The 21,003-nt window shown below is 43.9% G+C and overlaps 1 protein-coding gene across 3 annotated transcripts in view; it reads left to right on the forward strand.

Moving 5' to 3' along the window:
- RUNX1 (RUNX family transcription factor 1) overlaps positions 1-20,075 on the forward strand; it is a 168,952-nt gene extending 148,877 nt beyond the window's left edge. For all 3 annotated transcript variants that reach the window (XM_061453609.1, XM_061453607.1, XM_061453608.1), the window contains 2 exons: positions 13,131-13,292; positions 16,999-20,075. In XM_061453609.1, the coding sequence (XP_061309593.1) occupies positions 13,131-13,292; positions 16,999-17,492 (656 nt within the window). In that variant the 3' untranslated portion in view covers positions 17,493-20,075. The remainder of the gene's footprint in view (positions 1-13,130; positions 13,293-16,998) is intronic.
- Positions 20,076-21,003: the final 928 nt, after the last annotated feature.

Consider the following 21,003-nt stretch of genomic DNA (forward strand, 5'->3'; position numbering starts at 1 on the left):
ATGAGTAATAAAGCATATTAATTTAAACGGATTAAAGAGCTGCACAAATAAATGAAGGGGTTTTTTGTTTTGCTTCTCTGGCAGGCCCTAAATATCAACAACTGCAAAACAACAACAACAACAAATACTCATATCTCTGGTTGAATTTCAATGAATTGTCTCAAAATGTTGCCAATTTTTAAAACTGTGAAAATGTAGACATAAAAAATACTTCAGTTAGGGCAATTTCTGAAAGTTTTTCTCCCTGACCAAGCCAACAACCTATAACCTACAAGTACGTCGTTTCTTGCCCTCCCATTGGATTTCTATGTAAACGCCTTGTTTGGTCTTACTTAAATAATTATTCAGGATTTGCTTACGCATCATAATTATGTTTAGCTTTGAGATAGTTTCTTATATGGGAAAAAGTTCCTTTTGCTTATAATGATGACCTGTGATCTTACTCGCCACGGCGTGGTTGTCTCAAGCTGCTCAGTTCAGCACATTCACTGAGTTTAGCTGTGTTTAGCTAAGTTTCCAAGTTTTTGATGTGTCAGAGTTTCACAGGTTCGTAACTGCTAACAGGGAACAGCAACATTACATGGTATTTCTGAGCAGGCAGGCCAGTCACAGGGGGTAATTTGAAAAGAGGTTATAGCAAGTTAGACCTTTCAAGCCGTTCAGAAGTGTTTAGTGCATTAAAGGTTCATTTTTAAGATGTTTAATACAGAAAGTGAAACAAAACTGGTTTTTGTATAAAACACCACACATATCCTATTCCAAGAAGAAATCTTCCTCAGCCTGGCAGCACAACAGCTGTTTGTTGGTTAATACTGGGAATTACTCTATTTCTTCCACAACGGGACATTTTGCAACATTTGACATGTGTTGACACTTCTTTTCTATACCGGATTACAACTTTCCTTCAACACTGTTATTCCTCACTCCACCCATTCTGGTAACACCTGCCTGCACACAAACCAGAAATCATGATTGGGGTGTAGGTTCAGGAAGTCTGGGGCTGCAGTGCACAGTTTCCAGGCAGCCTGGTTGCACTGGGAAGGGACCAGGAGACGGGGCAGGGAGGTGTGCAGGAGTTGGGGCATCAGCAGGGGCCCCCCGGTCTCCTCCAGGCATCGCTACCCTGATGGGCGGCACATGTTATCTTGCCCTCCTTGTTTGGGGCAGACCTCTCCCTGACCACCCTGATGGAGAGCCTGTGTCTAGGGCATTGCTGGCTGAGTCCTGCATGCTCAAAGCCCTGTGCCTGCTTATTCAGGGGTCTCATTTTTGGCACTGTGCTTCGGACGTACTACACATCTGTGTAGTGATTTGCTGAGCTACTGCTTGGTTTCTTTAGTAGCCCTAAAGAGAGAAGCACTTTTAACTTCAAGGCCTCTATCTTTTGTCCTTCATATTTAGATCTGGCTTGCTCTGAAATAAATCATTATAACATTTAAATACAGCCAGCAGAGTGAATGTGCAAGCTTACTCAGACCTAGGGCATGTCTTGAGCATTCCTGCTTCTGTAACTGCGGCAAAAGGTTGAACAAGGAGATCAGTCTTTACCTGCCTTTTAACCCTTCTTCCCTGGCTGTACTCCTCCAGCCTCTCTGGTTCAGGGGGGAGTCAGGAGAGATGTTCTGCTGCCACCCGCCAGGGCTTTAGGTCGAGTGGAATCGGTGATGGCCACAGCGCGGCAGGATGCTGCATTCCTTGGCTACAGAGCAAGTGCCAAGGGATTTTGTAAAGGAAGCAAAGCATTTCTTAAATGGTATTTTTAATGTATTTCTGGGCTGAATGCTCCTGACAACCCAGTGAGTTGGGGCTTTCAGCACATACTTCTGGGTTTGACTCATTTTCCATTTTGGTTTTGCAGATCTCCTCAAAACCAGCCTGACAGTTTAGAGGAGCAGATCATTTAAAAAGTTTTCAACAAGTCTGTTTTAGTTCAGTACTATAATGAGCAACAGTTTCTTAGTTACCTCCTTTTTAAAAATACCCGTGCATCGTTCTAAGTCAAACTGACTTCACAAATATATGTTCACATGAAGAACACCGAAGACCTTACTTCACCTTGTAAATCAAAGCTGCAATCTGGAGGGAGGTTTCATACCAGTGGGCTCAGTATCATTTTTCTCAAGGTGACCTCAGTTGTTAAAGTATGAAGGTTGCATTTGATATGTCACTTACTTTCTCTAGGTCAGTAAAATGAACCAGTGTGTCTTTAGATCATCAGAGATCTGCTTATTACCAAAAGGTGTTTTAATCCTGATTTGTGTTGGAATTTAAAAGAATCCAAGCAGATTTCATTTGCCATCCTGAATAAGGGTTTGTAGGGTGATACTCTGCTGTGTGTGCAGTGCCCCTGGATGAATTCTACTTTATTAGTTTATAGGCTTTTTTCTGAGCACTTGGGATGAGATCATGAAAGTGTAAATGGCTGTTATCTTCAAAGGCCTCTTTTATACTGACAAAACTTCACTTTACCAACTTGTATTAATAATCTATTGCAAACCTAATTAGTTCACATCAAGGTCAGTGTTTTGTGGTAGATAAAATGACTGTAAGCTCCAGAGAGTGAGTTTTTTCTTCCACTGCTTTCGTGTTGAAAAAAAGGAGGAAGCACTGAAAGTGTAAAAGAAGAGATTGATAAGGACTTTTTGTTTATCTGTAGGCTAAAGAACTTTAATACGGGGTAATTACTTCACATCATCATGAGCAACCTGCAAGATACCTGAGGGCACACTGCAGTCATCCCTTGTCACTGTGTCTAGCAGTGGACTGCAGAGACTTCCTCATTCAACTCAGCTCTTTTCTTTTGGTTTTCTGGTGGGAATAATCCATCCAGGGAACTTCCAGCCTCATGTCTAATTATGCTGAAACATAGACTCAAAGCTAGGTTTCACTGTGACATGAACTCATGACTGCCTTCTTGAACATCCTAAGGCAGAATACTACTCAGGCAATGGCTGAGCACCAGAGTGTTGGAACTAGATGATCTTAAGGTCTTTTCCAACCCTAACTATCCTATGATTCTATGATTCGATGATCAGCAATGCCCTCCCAGGACCAGCAGGGTCAGGTAAACAGACAGGAAGGGTACTGTCCTAGAGAGGAAGGTGCAGCTAATCTTGTATCTGCAAACTCAATGTGACTTCCAGCTCCTGGCTCAGGAGATATCTCTCCACTTCCTTTGGTCTTGCTCCAACCCATGAAAGAGAAACTTCGGAGGTGTAACTAGGCTGTGATTCATTTCACCTAACTTTAGGCATCCATGTTTTGTGTGTCTCTGACATAGTCATCTGGTATCTTTGCAACTGGGGAGAGAAACAGCTGTTCATTGGGTGTGATTCACTCTCCTGGCTTGGCTTAGATGTCTCCCTTAGGATGAAATTACTTGCACCTCACAAGAGTCTGTTTTACCCTGCTGGCTATAAAGTCTAGAGTCTAGACAGGTAGCTCAGAGGTAGACACCTACATTGTAGATCTCTCAGGTAGGATGAATCCTTCCCCAAGAGCCAGGACACCAGGAGTCAGCATTATACTTTTTACACAATTAACAGCCTAGTCCTGTGTCTGTGTTTTCAGGGCACGATATACCTGCCCAAGGCAGGCTGAAAGCAGACACTCTCACCAGCAGTGAGATGGGCTAATTGACCTGCTTCTCAGTGAGCATTGCACCCCACCTGAGCCCAACGCTGCAGATAGACTGCTTTCAGGATGTGAGCTAACTAGCACGAAGTAGATACCTTTCCCTCAAGCTGTTGTTACAGGTGAACTTTCCCTGCCGGGATGACATCAGGTAATTCGCATGTGCTCTGACTCAGACAGGTGCTGAGCTGTGCCACAAGTGCTCTGCTGAACTGAAGCTTTGCTTTCTGCATCAGTTCTCCACCTGCTAAAACAAGGATTACAATCATACCCTTCCTCGGAGGGCAGTGTGAGGATCAAGGAATGAATTACCTGAGAGGCATTCACCTACCTACAGTGGTTCAGGGAAAGGTAAAGAGGAGGGTAGTAGCTGGGACCTGGAGCAGCAGAAGGGAGAAGCTGAGGAAGGAGCAAGTGGGAGAGAAACAGAGGCGCTCCACTGTCCTGCGGGGTTTGCCATACTGCCTACTGTGGCAGTAGGTCAGGGGAAGCTGCCACAGTCCCCATGTGATTCCCCTCCAGCCTCAGGGTGGATGTGATTTCTAGCTGTGGATTTACTGAGAAGGAAAAGGGAGCAGTAACTCCCCAGCAGGCCCTACCCCATAGTCCCTGTACAGGTCACCACAGATCAATACGCTCTCCCAGCAGCAGCACACTACCTGCTCTCTCCTTAGTACCGCTGAAGCCAGAGGAAACTACAGAGCCATGCAGCAAGCTGACAAGTGTATGTGCATGCACACTTGTGTATGTGCATATACGTACATATATGTGCTTGTACTGGCATCCTTCCACCCAAGCAACAGAGCTTTCTGCACTGTGCCACCCCCCAGCCTGGGCACAACAGGACAAAATGTGAAGTCTGCTCACCGCCAACATTTCTGTGATATCTGTTCCTGATTTACTCACTGTTTCATTCTGTGCTTTAGCAGTACACTTGGAGATAGGAGAGAACACCACAGCGACATCGAGTCTGGTGGCATGTCTCTGCCGGGGGAGCCAAAAGAGTGGAAAGTCAAGGTTGAATTCTTTTACTTCATTCCTTGTTGATGCAGAGAGGGAGGGAAGAGGAGGACGGGTGGTGGAATGGAGTCTCCCTCTTGAACAAATAACTGCAGCTCTCCGGGGTGACTCATACCTCGAAGACAAAGAACAATGCATCCTTAATTTGCAAAACTCAGCCTTCCAACTTCTGCATGTCACTGGCACCCAGAGACTTTGCAGTTTGCCCATAATGCCATCATGTTCTTCAAAGCGGCAGTGACGCCAGCCCAGAAGGAGTGTGCTTACTCAGGAAGAGAGATGGTTTATATTTCATTTGAGCAGCTTATGTACTAACCTGCTAGGGCAGCACATACGGTGATTGTGAAATCAGAGTTTTCACAGTTCGGAATTTGGAGTTGTCTGAACTTCCTGATTCTGGCACCAAGTTAGCAATGAGACCTGAGAGGCTTTTTACGGGACCCCCACCCTACAGGCAGTTACAATTCCTAAAACACTACTTGTTTCTTTGTGACACATGGTGCATATAGGGTTCTGCTAGTCTAGGCAGCTCATTCAGACAACTTTAAAGTTGAAGGAATACACACTTCATGTTCTAGCCCCAAAATATACACAGCTAGCACAGGTGCTTTCTCCTGTTGTCTTTGGTATCATCTCCAGGTGTCTTACTACCATTCTGAGCAACCTGGTGTAGTTGAAGATATCTATGCTCACTGCAGGGGAAGTGGATTAGGTGACCTTTGTAAGTTACTTCCAACCCAAACTGTTAAAAGTAGTTCTATGACTGGAGCACTGAGTTTCTTGCCACAGACATGAAGACAGCAAAGGAAATTCAAATAAATGATTAGGATGCATTAATTTGGTTTTCTTCCTTTCCTGTCATCTATTTCTAAAGAAAAGCTAGCAAAAAATCTTCATGTAAGACTTCAGTTTTTCACTATATTAGACACTAGAAGACATCCTCAAAGGCCCTGGCAGATTTGCATTTTTTTTTTTTTTGTCCTCAAGACCCTTTCTAGTGTAGTGCTGAAAAGAAAGGAGCTAGCATGGAAGATGAGTCAGGGTAAAGGATACACAGAAACTGAATGCAAAGTACCAAATGAAAAGTAGAGGTGGTGCTCTGCTCACCAGCACCTAATCACACCACTCCTTGTCTCTCTTTTCCCATGGTCATCTTTACTACACACTTCATCCTTCTCGGGGGCTGGTACCCACTTATATGTCCATGCAACACCTAGCATGCTTTGGGAAGTTCTGCATCAACATTAAGCACTGCAATAGAACAAACAGCCTCGGCAACTGTTTTTTTGCAAGGTTTCTGCTTGAGGCTGGTATTTTTCCTCTTTATTCTCAGGAGTGCGGTGCCTCAGTGTAAAGAAACCCCTTCAATTCTCCTATCCCACAAGAGGTTTTTTAGAGGCTCAAATGCCTCTAGGACTTCCCTAGCCTTTGCAATACTCCCCAAAACCACATTAATATTGAAATAAAATGAATGCAAACACCGAGAAAGGAAGTTGCTGCCAAAAGTTCTCTTTTCCAGCGAATAGCTGTGGATTTGGGTAGTTCTTCCCCCCACCTTGAAAAGTTGCAGACACTCAACATGTCTGTCACTGTTGTTCTCAATCAGAGTAAGTCCTGTCACCTGTTAGCAATCTAAGAGGGGCTTTTCAAGGCCATAGAGAGGTCTGAATGCTCATCTCCTATAAATTTCCAGTGGGAATTAGGAAGCTCTAAAGAACTTCCCCTAGCGGCAAATCAGAGCTTGTACCCACCTCTGTGAAACCTGCCGCTCTCCCAGCTGTTGTGCTGGGAGGTGGCTCTGTGGTGTGACAGTGGCTTCCACAGCTTGGCACCCGGAGGGAGAGCGCCCTGCAGGGTGAAGAGGCTGCTGGTGGAATTTTACAGTTTGCTCTGTAATTTTCCAGCTCCTCATGTTCCAGCACCGAGAGGTATGAGAATACCAGCCTTGTGTGGCTGCTGCCACTGCCAGTGATGAGCTTGTCCTTTGGAAAGTCCCCCTTATTTAAGCTACTGACTAATTCTTTCAGCTGCCGGGAGATGACACACCTTTTCACAGTGCTGCATTAGGCTGAGGATTTGCTGGGTCCTGAGTGAGTGAGGGAGTGAGATTGAGTCATTTCAGATGCCATGCTTCAGAGAGGGACTAGATCAGACTCATGTAGGACCACGGTCCATTGTACTTCTCTCAATTTCTCATGAAAGTGGTGGAGCTAGGAGGCAATGCAAGACAGCAAGTGGGATGAAGAGGCAGAAACAGGCATGTAAGAAATGTTGGCAGAAAGGGGAAGGAGGAAAGGCTGAACTGAAGTTTTTAGGCAGGCGGCATCTTTCTCGCAAGCACAAAGCTGCATGGAGTATTTCTGTGCTCATAGTCCATTTCCTATATTAAGCAAGACACCTCTCTGAATGAACAAGTCTAATCAAGACCATTCCTGCCTTACACTCAAAGGAAGGGAAAGTCACACCATAAAAACTGTTTCCCTTTGGAAAGATTAGCAAATCAGGCCAGGGAGGGGGGAAGATGGACAAATCGCAGACTCAGAAAAGCCTTTCAAAGCAGTTAAGGATCCGACTCCTTGTCTGCCTCCGAGTTTGACACCAGTAAACTAATCCCAGCTTTCATTCACCCCACGTCTTCTGCCAGTTGCTGCCTTTAAAGTGCTTGCCAGGCTGGCGGAGGAATTGCAAGGCTCGATGCTATGCGACTTTCGGGCTTTGACTGACAGAAATTTTTGCAACTTGAGAAAAAAAGTCTGGCAGCAGCAGCGGCTATTTCGCAATTTATCTCGCTGGGCCGAGGATGGGGGGATTTTCACTGACACAGTGGTTAATTAGCTGCTCGGTACACAGGGCTGACTCCTCTGTCTCCCCTTACCCTGGCTTGGGAACAAATGCTTGCAGAAGGTAGTTTGGTAGTTTCTCAAACAGGCAGGTGCCATTTCTGAGGCAGAGGGGTGAGGCAGGATGTGCAGGCAGCCCATGTGCAAGTGCAGCCCAGCACAAAGGGGAAGGTTTAAAGACGGGCAGCCTGGCTGAGTCAAAGGCATACCTGCTCCCTCTCGGGCTGCTGCCGGCTCAGGAACCATCCTGCTCGCGCCACGGTGTACTGACTCACATCCTGCTGCTCCTTTCCGAAGCTTCCAGGAACATGCTGTATCATACTGAGATTTGGCCACGCAGCGCCTCTTGGCTGGGAGCAGGCAGCAATGTCTGACCTGCAGTGACACACACAGAGCGGTCTCTCTCTGTGCTCCAAGGGCAGAAAACACATTCAGAGTTGTGTGGGATCCAGTCCAGCGCAAGCCACGTACATCCGCATAGGCATTTTTCCTTTCAACTCATAGGTACGGTGGAACCTGTTATCTGATTTGAATTCTAAGCTTTAAGCTTTTAATACGGTTAAAAAGAATAATATTCTGATCAGAATATAAGATGTTACTCATGGCAATCAGATTGCAACTACATGGTCTTGAGGTCCTTTCCAACCCTAACTATTCTATGACTCTATGATTCTATGTTACGGGATCTTTCTTTTAGACAGCTTGGTATAGATTTGTTATATTTGTTCTATAGAAATTATTAGGTGACAGGCATTTTTGCTGTCATTTCAAGGAACATCCTGACCAACCTGATACTATGAATCGCCTCAGTCCCACTGAAACTTGCTGATTTATACCCTCCAAGTGCCTTACAGCACCTCAGCGTTTTCTTCTGGAGGGAGAGGGGGTGCTGTTTTTACATTTTTACACGTGTTACCCTGTGAAAAAGAATCACATAGAAACGGAATCCCAGGACTTCATGTTTGTTTTGTCCCAGGGATAGCTATGTCCCTTAGGCTCAGGATCATTTTTCTAGACAAAATGATGTTCTGCATGAGCTCCAGGAGATACGCTGTGGGTTTGACCAAGGTCTTGACCCATCACAGAATGGTTTGGGTTAGAACGGACCTTAAATTTCATCCAGTTCCAACCCCCTACCATGGGCAGGGATGCCTTTCACTAGACGAGGTTGCTAAAAGCCCCATCCAACCTGGCCTTGAACACTGCCAGGGATGGGGCAGCCACAGCCTCTCAGGGCAACTTCTGCCGGTGTCTCACCACTGTCACTGTTTACCTTGTGCTCTGAGCATCTTTCTGTACCGAGTACCAACAACAACTTTGGAAGCCAAAATATGCCCTGTGCCACACTAGGACAGCTCCATTGCCTGCAAGTATTTGTTCACCCTGCTTAACCATGCCCTACAAGGCTATCTCCGGGTCTGGGTGTCGGCATGTCTTCCGTGCCCCCTGATAAGCACGGCGGCCGTGGCCGGTCCTACCAGAGATGCTAGTGCAGCGCAGCGGCTGTGCCGCATCCCGGGTGGGATCGGACACCAGGCGCTCACAAAGGCCGTGTGAAGGCTCTGGCGGCTGCGGTGGAAGCCGTGCCCAGCGGGGCCGGCAGGCGGGTGTGCGCCGCGGGGCTGCCAGCCGCCCGCACGGGCTCCGCCGCCACCTACCGACCCCGGCCGGCGGAGCAGCCCGCCGCCTGCGGCCGGGAGCTGCGTTTTACACGGGCACAGCGCTGACGTTAGGCCCAGGGGGAGCATCGCGGAGCGGGGACACTGGCTTTCTTCTCTTCGTATCTTTACTTGATTTCTTTTTCCGCCGAGGCTCTGACCAAAGCCGGTTTCATTAAACTATTAAACGTTATGCAACATTTGTACAGCTTAATTACAACTTCTTTTTTTTTTTTTACCAAAAACAACAAGCCGAACGCAGCCTTTTTGCAGCAATAAAACATGACGAGGCATGAAAGATGGTTCAATACTTTCTGCTTAATAGCTTGTTAGGCATGAGGCTAGAAGCCCAGAGCTCGTGACTACGCAGCAAGGTGTGAATTATTGCACCATAATTCTCGCCCTGGAGTGTTTTATTGCAATTAATAACTGTTTTCATGTTTTAAATACATTTTCTCACACCATAAAAACCAGAAATGGAAAGTACTTGCTAATGGGAGGAATACTGGGAGGATTGGGCACGGATCACCCACTGCAGCAACTTCTTTGGTTTCATGCTATTTTGATCAGCTCTTGAAACGATTTTGGAATCCTCTTCAGCTTTAAAACTGTGTGGACCCAAAGCCCTGCTATTTCCCTTTGTTGAAGTAGCTCTCCCTGCAAATCTCTTCACAGATATTCTGAGTTGGGAAGCAGCTCCCTTTTATTTGCAGCATATTTTCTCCAAACCAACTGCAGCCGCACAAAGCCACACATTCAGTTCCCCATGCCAAGCTACTGACTTCTGAGATGTGCACCTCCTTATTTTCAAAGCAGGAAAGAGATGGATTCAGAAAATGTTTCCTGACTCTTTGTGCAGCCTGGTCCTGTGGCAAATTTGAACCCATTCCAGTTTAATTTTGGTTAACCTGAAAGCTGAAGAAAAGCAGATATCACAAAAATAAAATGCTATTTGAGGCCCCTGATCCAGATCCTAGTGAAGCTGCTGGAAATGCAAACCTTGCCTTTACTGGGAGCTGAATCTGCCTCTTGATACTGAAATGGTGCCATAAAAATGCTATTACAATGATACTTTCCTCCACTTGTTATTAAAAAACAGCAAAGGTGATGCCTGGGGTTATTCAGCACAACCTGCTTTAATATGTGTATATAATATAATGCTCTCTATTAACATCACTATACAGATTGCAATTGGTTAACCAGTCTGATGTCAAAAAGCCAATCTTTAAGAGCAATACAGGGATTGAGAATACAGGTACAGAGATGGAAAATTGATTGGTATTTTGAACTTTCACTTAAGAAGACTTAATGGGATGAGGAGATTAATAATGGGGGTCTCTTGGGCTGTCTGTCACTGTTTTGAGTACCCCAGAGGTCAGTAATAGCAGCAAATGGATAAGGCAGGTCAGGTACCTTAGTAGCCTTTTTCTGGATGTTACGAGACATGGACTTGGCCCATTATGCAGTTTCTAGTCAGGACACAGCACAAAGCCAATTCTAGTAGCACTAACAGAAATAAACCATATTTCAATTTAGTCTTGTCAGTGTTCAGTAAACCCATGACAAGGTTCCTCTTCTGCTGCTGCAGTGGCTGCTGTGGCTTTTTCTGCATCTTCTTACTGTTTGTTGGTCATGTGTTTATTGCACTTGGGTCTGTTTTATGGATCAGGATCCCACACGTGCTGGGCAAGGCACAAGACAAAACCATGTCTCTTGCCCTGAAGATCCAGCAATGTAGGAAACAGGAGAAAAGTGGTAGAAAGAGCTGCCCTGCCATGTAATGACAGTTTGTAACAGGAGAAAACAGAGAGTACGTTCTCTCCTTTCAGCATAAAAAACAGGGTTGATGGCAGTATCCCCTTCAAGCATACCCAGACCCCTCTGAGCAGACTTTTCTCCTCTTCTCTGCAGTGCTAGGATCTAAGGACAGAGCATCTGAAAACGGGATAAAACATTTTCAGCCAAAGAGGTTCTGCGGCTTCTGCAGTGACCCTGTTAAACAGAGCCCTTGCAAGGGAGGTGACAGAGGGGAGGCTCTGTCACCTGAAGCATCGGCCTTGGCAGAGAACATTTAGTCTCCTAGCGCAGGAAGACAAGCCAAGGGGGTTTCCATCCTTGGGCTGGGGTCGCTTTACCGCAAGGGGGATCAGGATTCCCAGTATCAGGATTCTAGTACTTGCCTGCGCTGCTGAACTGAAATCAGTGGGATTGCGCTGAAATGAGGGAGTAATTATTTAATTAACCCCATTTCAGAATTGAAACACAGTGTCATGCCATTAAATGTTTACTCTGTTGACGCTTTGTAGTATTTATCCTAATGCTAACCCTGGAGACTGAATTCCCTCATCTGTCTCCCTGTCATCTTTAATAAACACTGACCATACATTAACAATGAGATGATGTTGTAAGTCAGAATAAGACAGGCTTTGTGCCTGTGTCTTTTTGTTTGTTTCTACTGAAGTCCATTTAATGCAATTGGATGTTGCTTTTAAAACAGCATGAGTCAACTGAATTTATTTTTAAGGAAGTCTGCCTGAAAAAAAATTAAATATTAATAATATCTGAGTTTGAATATGTTACTCAGCAGAAAGCTCTCTACAAGACTTTATTTTATTCTGCAAGTGACTTTACTAGTTATTTTTTAAAAAGCTTTATAAATCCTCCCTTCTAAACAGATGAAACAAACAAAATGTAAAACTCATCTCCATAAAGCACAACAAAATAATAATTTCCAGATGGGCTTTCTGATGGAAGATCAAAGTCCTTCATCTCAGACTTGGGAGATTTCCCTTCCATGCTGATATCAGTTTTATCTGCATGCAGTTCATCCAACATTTGCTTTTTTTCAAAAAGGCAATTAGCTAGATGAAGCTGATGGAGAATGCTCTTAGAGCTGAAGAGACTAGAAAAGATTTACTATAAATAGGAAAAGATTTCTGGGTAGGTGGGGGGGGGGGGGAATCTTTCTCACTTTGATTTATACAAAAATTAGTCGCTTGTATACACTGAAAAATGCCAGCTTCCTATGCAAAGATGAAATAAGCAGAAAAGAGTTGTTTCTGCATTTTTGCAACTGGTTTGGACAAACTCCTTGCTGTGCATCTCTGATTTCAAACGTCAGCCAAACTAGGCGTGTGGCTCTAAAATAATAGGTTAGTGTTTTTCTGTGAATGTTTTATGCATCTGTGCATTTTGAGATTCTGCTTCCAAGAAGCAGCAGTTTCTACAGAAAGCCTGTACTTACGGGTTGTCTGCATTTTCAGCCTAGCAGAGCCATAGAGGCTGTTTAAGGCTTTCTGTTTCTGAAGTTCAGCCACTACTAGTAGATATATCCCTCTCTGTGAACTGTATTTCTGTGTTTTAGCATATACAAAATAGATGTACAAAATACCTGGTCATTTTATTCACCCTGGTAATTTCAGAAGATTGAGGAAGTCCGACTCCCCAGTCCTAATTGCCCACTTAGGCATCTGTCTTTTGGAGGACACTAGTTTCACTCTCCTTCTCTGTCTCTCTCACCTATGCATATTTTCGTTTTGTTTTTCTCTACCTACACATCTGCACAGAAGCCCTCACAGTTCAGTAATCTTGTCTCCTTGGTGCCATGCACCACATGCCTTTTTGGCTAAAAGTTCTGCAAACACGCAGCCTGAAATACTAATGCATCTCAGCAATGAAAAGTCTTTCACCTTGGAAAGCTTAATCTGCTTTTCCCTGACCGCTTTTCCCTGCCCACCATCAATGTGAAATACCAAAAAAGCTTCACAAGAAAAAAACCCAACCCATCAAAACTCACAGATGCACAAATAATATTTTAGAAAGCAATTCATCTGAAGGTCTCTTGACAAAGGAGGTTATGGAACTGAAATGTAATTACCTTGGCATTTAAGTTTCTATTTCCACCATGTGGTTTGGTTCACATATTTGATTGCAAAGTTTTGTCATTCAAAACAGCCTATAGGTCTCTTTTTCATTACAGATACAAGGCAAGTACAGCCATCTCCACCATGGTCCTATGACCAGTCCTACCAGTACCTGGGCTCCATTGCCACCCCCTCCGTGCACCCCGCCACGCCAATATCACCTGGCAGGGCTAGCGGCATGACATCCCTCACCGCAGAGCTTTCCAGCCGTCTGTCAAGTAAGTACCTAAAAGGTAGTCCCTCTGTGCTGGGCTTCACCAAGACCCTGCGGCTGACTCCAGTGCAAACCAGTTGCAAAGTCCCAGGATGCTGCCACAGCTTTCCCCCAGTTGCAGTGAAGCCTATTGCACAACCCCTGCAGCAAGACTTCTCTAGCACTTTCCTGGGATTTGTGCAAAGAGTGAAGAAATTTGGTTTGGGGCCCAATATATCATTGTCAAAAAGAAATGGAAAGAGGAGAAAGCAGCACTTTGGAAATGTATGGAACTATAAAGATAGTTCGGCATGCTGAAGAGCTGTCCTATCTACCGAGAAATGAATGCCACAGATATTTCAGTTATGTTCTCTTCCCTTGCCCTAAATTCAGACCACAGCACAGCAGGTTATGGGTGGACACACTGACTGCAGGCTTGTGGGGTTTGACATTTTAAGTGTTGCACTGGATTGTTTTGTCACATTTTCATCAAATTGTACAGCAGAATTTTACAAGCCAACGTGAAAATACAGCATGGAAGTGAAAGCTACCCCCCAGGTTTCCACCATATTCAACTGACCATCTGCTGACTCTAACCCACACATATTGAACCAATATGTGTGTGTTCAACAGCAGGAATGAGAGCCATATAATTCAGATTTGCATACAGCTTTTGAAAGCATATCTTCTTTGGCTGCACATATTGCTCTCATTTGAATACTCAGAGCTTCTTCTAAGATCAGAGAGAATCACTTGAACGTGCTCCAGCCTGTTCTATTGTTGTCATACACAGCCTGCTTTGAAAGAGTGACAGGAATGATGCCCACCAAAATTAAATTATTTGTTAGGTCTGGGTGCTAATTACATCTTAGAAATAGCTGAATGTAGGAAATTTCTTGTTTTAAAAAAGTCTATAAAACTCTCTATTGACACACTCTTCTTTTAAAATGAAAAGACTCTGTTTTTATTTTCTGTCCTGTGTTTCCCTCCCTTTGCACTCCTTTCCACTGGCAAAATGCAGAAACATAGAAAACAGAGAAGGATGAATGAAGATCTTCATAGAAATTCATAGAAATTTCTTCATAGAAATTCTTCACCATGAGGGTGATGAGGTACTGGAACAGGTTGACCAGAGACATTGTGGCTGCCCCATCTCTGGGGGCTGGATGGGGCTTTGAGCAGCCTCCTCTAGTGAAAGTTGTCCCTGCCTGTGGCATGGGCGTTGGAACTGGATGAGCTTTAAGGCTCCTTCTAACCCAAACCAGTCTGAGATTCTACAATAGTAACCAGAAAAATTAAAGTCACTGATTTCATACAGTTTTTTACTTAGAGAAGTATTTTTTCTTGACAGTATTTTCTGAAATCTGTGTTTACCACCTATTTTGATTTTCCAACCCTCTACAGGAGTGACTGATGCATGTGTACTTGTAGGTGTAGATAGGTGACTCAGACTGAATGGAGATGTTAATCACATTTTACCTTTACCAATGTGGCGACTGAGGTTGCACTCAAATAAGTGAATGCACTCAATTTTGAAAGGCAATATTTTTTGCATTGCCGTAGTGCCCAAATGTCATCATTGCGTAGCAGGGCTCTTGTTGTGCCATGTACGGTATGAGCACCAAAGGCAGCCAAGGTAGCTGCCCCAGGAATGCACAATCTAACAGAAGACAGACATGTAAATGTGGAGTAACTGCACTCTGTGTCTCTTTGGTGTTACATGGTGAGCATGGAGGTAGAGCACGAGCGCTAGGGCGTATCGGTGCATTTTGTGCCCGTGTCAAAGTGATTTTCCTCATGGCAGGCATATTTTCTTCAACACTTGAGAAGGAACCTAGAAGAGCTCCATTCATGTCAGTATCCTTTTCTTTCCTGTCTGAATTCTGTACATGGGGGTTCATCTCTACACATCTTAAGGGCTTCTTTCTAATGCTTCCAAAGTGTTACATCTCTATAAAATGTCATTCAATATTCCTAGAAAAAAATTTTGCAGTATTTTCATCCCAGTCCAATTACTGTCACACACCCTTGCTGTCTAGAGAAGAAATTTCTCCTTCCAGAACAAAAGGCAAATTTCTAGGCCCTACCATATAAAGACACAGTGCCTCACAAGAAAAAGCAAAAATATAGGACCTGCTTGAAGTACCTTGACAGTAAGTCTCATTATTCTGCTTTTTGCCAAACTGAGAAGAAAAAACCCTCATCTGATAAGTGATGTGTCCAGGCAGCTTCGAGAAGCTTCATTTATTTCTCAGGAATGAGGTGTGGAAGTACCGTTTAAAATCTGGCAGGTTGTCAGATGCTACCTTCAACCTTAGCTACTCTGAAGCTCCTGCCATTCTATACCATAGTGTGTCTTGCCATCTTAAATCTAAAGGTGCTGGGGTCTAGGGGAAGGAAATGTGTCCAGGGTCCCATTAATCTTCCAGAAAAATATGGGAGGCCAAGTCAGAAAGGAAGCATACAGCATGCGTCAGAGCTTTTCTAAGAAATTTATAGGGATTCATCAAGTTGTGCTGGCTGTGTCGCTGATGAGCTTTCAGAACTTGGCGCTGCAGTGTGTCTGCTCTAGATTTAAATCCAGTCAGAGCCAAGAGCTTTGTTTTCTCTCTGCTTCTCTTCATGAGTATTTCCTTCAGCACATGGCTCCTCTTCTGCAGACTCCACGCCTTGTCTGATAGAAGAAGTTGTCTTCTGGAAAGATTTTTTCTTAATTATTATTGTTGTTATTTTAATCATGCATAGCTGCCAGCTGCAGGGACTGACACCTTCCATTAATCTGAGTCATGATGAAGATCCTTCCTAAAGATGCCATTATGTGCTCTGCTTGTTTAATCCCTGCGCACCGGGGAAGGAAACGGTGGGACTGGACATACTTCCACTGATGTCCGACAGCAGGGAGCAGAATTTGACTGTCCTAGAAAACATTTCACTTTTCAGGGTGGGAAAGGCTTCTAGCACAAAGGAAAGGAAATAAAAAGGCCAACCCTCAAATACATCATTCTGTTTTAAAAAGGCAATACTACTGTTGTCCTTTATTACATACTCATTAGAGCCAATATTTGGAGCAGTTAGTAACAATTACGGAGACATTATATGAGGACCCAGATATGGAGACCTTAAGTGAACCTGATTTATCTAGACTTTGGTAGTGTTGAGAGTCAGTGGGGAAGTGTGCTTCTAAATGCTGAGACGTAGGCTGAGCCTTTGTGTATAAACACTGCCTGTGCATGTTCATGTACCTGAGGGACAATCTCTGGTCCATGGAGCTTCCCATTTGAGTTGGCAAACAAAACTGGGTGCAATGAGGGACTATGCAGAAGCTGGACAATTTATAATTAGGTCTCATCAGTGTCCCTCATAAGTCAAGTGAGGCTGGGCAAGCAGCTTGAGATATGTGTCCCTCTTCCTCACACACCCATTGAGTATGAGGACATTCTGGAAGTATAAATAATTCCATGTGCTGTAAGGTCTCTAAGAGTGAATACATACACATAAAAAACAGGGCAGGAGCTTGGCACTCCTCTTTAATTGCTGCTTTACAGAAATTAATCCAAAACATCCAGACCTACAAACATTACAGTGCCTCTCCAGAGCAGCTGAGGGATAGCTCTGTTCTGGCTGCTTTGGTTAGCTGTAGGCCAGAGTTTGTATGTTGGTTATTGCTTCAAACATGTGAGCCTCCATTATGCCAGCTCAACAGTTCTCTCTCTCTCGTCCCCATCATTCAGGTGCTTCTGAGCTTACGGCATTCAGTGACCCCCGGGTGGGCATTGACCGCTCCTTCTCTGCACTCCCCTCCATCTCTGACCCTCGGATGCACTACCCGGGAGCATTCACCTACACGCCGACGCCTGTCAGTTCAGGAATAGGAATTGGTATGTCTGCCATGTCCACAGCCACAAGATACCACACTTACCTCCCACCTCCCTACCCTGGCTCGTCACAGGCCCAGGGCAGCCCGTTCCAGACCAGCTCGCCCTCCTACCACCTCTACTATGGAACCTCCGCCGGCTCCTATCAGTTCTCCATGATCTCAGGGGGAGACCGGTCTCCCCCACGCATCCACCCACCCTGCACCAATGCCTCCACGGGATCGACACTTCTCAACCCCAACCTCCCCAACCAAAGCGATGTGGTCGAGGCAGAAGGGAGCCACAGCAACTCCCCCACTAACATGGCAACCACAGCCAGGCTAGAGGAAGCAGTGTGGCGACCATACTGATTGAATTTTAAGTAGTTATGGGTGAGGACTCATGTACTTTCCATTTCCCGGTGCCCGTAGGTATCCCATAAACACCCATCTTGCTTATGGGCCCTGCCAAGTTCATACATCACTTTCAGAAGCAAACCCTCCAGAAGTCAGCGCTCCCAGGAGCAGTGGCATGTATTAGCCAGCCCCTGTCGAAGCGATGTCACTGAGGCAAAACATCCCTTGCGGGGGACTGAGCTTCTGAAAAGGAGGATGCCTGAGCTGGTGGTCCAGAGGTAGTGAGGGTGGGTAGCAAGGTACCCAGTCTGTTTCCAGGCCTGTGGCTTTCCAGCATGCCTGGGCTTGAAGGTCTCCACAACCCTAAAGAGAGTTTTGGTTCACTTCTATTTTTAAGATTTAAAACCTAAAAAAATCTTAGTGAGTTTACTGCATCTTATGGACATATTAACTGTAAGGAAGTATAGGAAGATTCCCAGAGGGAAACTGTGAACGCTTCTGTTTTAGCAATGCTGTGAATGAGAGGTTTTATATGTTGGACTTCATTCTTTCTTAATTTTTTTTTTTTTTTAACCACGTTGTATATTCCAAAGAATATGGAATTTTTTATTGCTGGGGTTCATTTTGTTTGGGGTTTGTTTTTTGGGATTTTTTTTTGGGGGGGGGAGGGATGCAGCTCGTCGTGCTTTACATCTAATTTGTTTTATTTCTCTTGGCACCTTATAAATTGCAAAAAGAAAAATATTTTGTTCTTTTTTTTTGTTTCCATCATGCTTGCTTCTTTCTTGCTTTGTCAACTGAAAGAATCAGCCCCCTTTTCAATGAGTTAATTTAACTTTTTTTCTCTTGGACTTTTTTTTTTTTAATACAACGGCTACAGCCTTGGGTCATTTTCAACTACTGTACTACTTTGATGAGTTCATTGATATTTATGCTTGATATTTAGACTTTTCGTATTTGTTGATACTATTATTATTTAAATACGCCTATATTAAAAAAGATCAGCAATTGCCTTTTTTTTGGTAGCAGCCAAAGTCAAATTTATCACATTGAAAATGGCTGGAATAACGATGGGTACAGTGACCTCCTAAATACCTAGAAATATTGTTTACAATTATCTCACTCTCATTTTACTCAGCTAACAGGGCCTCAGATCCTCAAAGGCATTTAAGTGCCCAACTCCCACTGAAATGATTTAGGCACCAAAATCCCTGTGAATTTCTATGCCTTCTCACACAGTTGGGTCATCTCTCCCTACTCCTTCCTTGCTTTTCCTTTGTCACCAGTGGTGACCCTCAGGATCAGTAATCAAGGTGTACATATTTTGTAAGGCAGACTCAATATTCCCTAACTAAATAGATCCCCGTAGGACTCATTCTGCTCCCAAGCTTGTCCAGGCTTCCTAACAACACCGGTGGAGGCCTCTGAGGCTTTCAAAGGAGAAAGCCAACATGCAGTTAGCATGGCAAGGGTGAAGTCCTGACTCCAATGGAATATGAGTGAATTTGCTCCCAGCTCAGCAGAGCCAAGATTTCTGTGGAGTACAAAAGCCACGTTCCATTCCGCTGGAAAATAGATCAGTTCCTGCATCACAAAATAACTTGAACTGAACAGAGGTGTCTAGCTCATCTGGAAAGCAGGCTAGCAAAGAAGGGGCCTTAACGGTTCTTCTGTCACCATCTTCTGAGAGAAGAGGAAGGGTATTTAAGACTGATGCATACAATATTCTGTCCTGTAGCAAATATGCAAGGCTTATACTAACTGCATGTTTAATACAGAGTCGTCATGGTTGCCCATCGTTACAGCACAAACATATCAGATGTCACTGTAAAGTTTATGGCACTATTTTATTTGAGGGTTTGGTCTGAAGGCAGTTGTTGTACTACTCATTAATTACAAACTGCTGATGTTGACACGTGTGCGTTCCAAATTACCTGATTATTATTTAATGTACCTCTTTAAATGAGTGAAACAATTGCAGGTCAACTCAGAGAGTATTTGAAAGCAGGACTTCAGATCAATGTTTGATGTTTAAAAAAAATTTAAAGGATTCAAATTAAAAAGATCCTTGGCTGCAGGCAGCAAACCAGCTGGACTTATTTAAAACCATTTGTTTTTCAAGTTTTCTTTTTTTTTATATATAATTTTGCTTCTTTGTTTAAGTCAGATGCAGTAGCACTTTGGTATTGAAAAGTTACAAATTGAAGAATTTACATTGTCAATAAGGTCATTTTTGTGCAGAAAATAGGGAGTGTTTCAAGAGATCTCAGCAAAAGTTCAAAATGCTCTTGTTAAAATATATGTATGGCCTTGTCCTTTTCATTTGGTGTAATAGTTTTCATAATTTTCTAGAGTTTGCTCTGAACAAAAAAGGCAGAAAACATCAAAATTATATCAGAACAGTTTAAGATCTATTTTGGAAGTATGGAGACCTTGCTGAATACAGAAATAGAGACCCTGCTTTCGTGACATTTACATAGTTGGAATCTCACCTCTTCAGTAGCCTAAAAAAATCTTTCATCATTAAACAGTAGCTCTGTTGCAGAATACATCTCGCATATCTCTGTCTCTGTGCAATTAAGATCATAATTTACTACAGCTCTCACATCTGCCTTGTGACTGGACCACCCAAGTGCATAGTATTGTGAGTGCGAACCCCAAAGCGAGGGAGAGAGGAGGACTTCCGAGGAGACAGATGCCTCATCACAGAGGGCATGGCTGCCGTGGCTAGGTGACTCCAGCCCAGTTGATATGGTCAGTACACTCCCAGGCCCACCTGTCAACAAGAGCCTGCTTTCTGCTAAAGTCCTTTGTCCCCTTCTAGCCCACAGTATTTTTGAAACAGAAAGATCAGGGATTCACAAGAATGAGGAGTTGGCATCTCTCACCCTGGAGAATAGACCCTCCATTGAACGTTTCTTATGTTTACACATCTATTTTCTTTACATTTGACCTGGAAGTGAAGTTAAATTTTACTCTTCCCGGTTTGAACAGGATGAGAAATTGCAGAACAAGTCACCACACTTACCCTGTGTCTTTACTGACATATAAAAAGCCCCTGGGATTTCCCAGTGCCTCACTTGTAGTAATTGCCAGCAACTAAACCTGTGAGTCTAACCTCGATGTGTATGACAAGCACAGCACAAAGCAGCACCGCCAGAATCAGTCTGTTTAATCACTGTGGGTTTCAGTGTATTCACATAAGTGCTTAGGAGAAACCACAGTTTACTCAAATCTATATTTTTGTAGCCATCCCCTGTCCACTAAGGAGAGCAAAGAAAGATCTTCGAGGCTATGAAAATGCTCTCATGTCACTCCTCTTGTATCTTAAGAGCACTTATCAGGCAGAAAGAGGACATTTGGATAAAGCATCTCCTCCATTCACATGTCTCCAAATTATAGCATATAAGTATATATTTTTATATTTATATATAATATATATATTTATGTAGTTTTATCATCCCCGTAACCGAATGGAACCAAAAAAGAACTATTGTGCTTCTGTTCACAAGCTGCAGTCAGCAGA

Source organism: Pezoporus flaviventris, unplaced genomic scaffold (genome assembly GCF_033815535.1).
Source record: "Pezoporus flaviventris isolate CSIRO_AGI_PZ_B2104156 unplaced genomic scaffold, CSIRO_AGI_Pfla_v1 ptg000015l, whole genome shotgun sequence".
Lineage (NCBI taxonomy): Eukaryota > Metazoa > Chordata > Aves > Psittaciformes > Psittacidae > Pezoporus > Pezoporus flaviventris.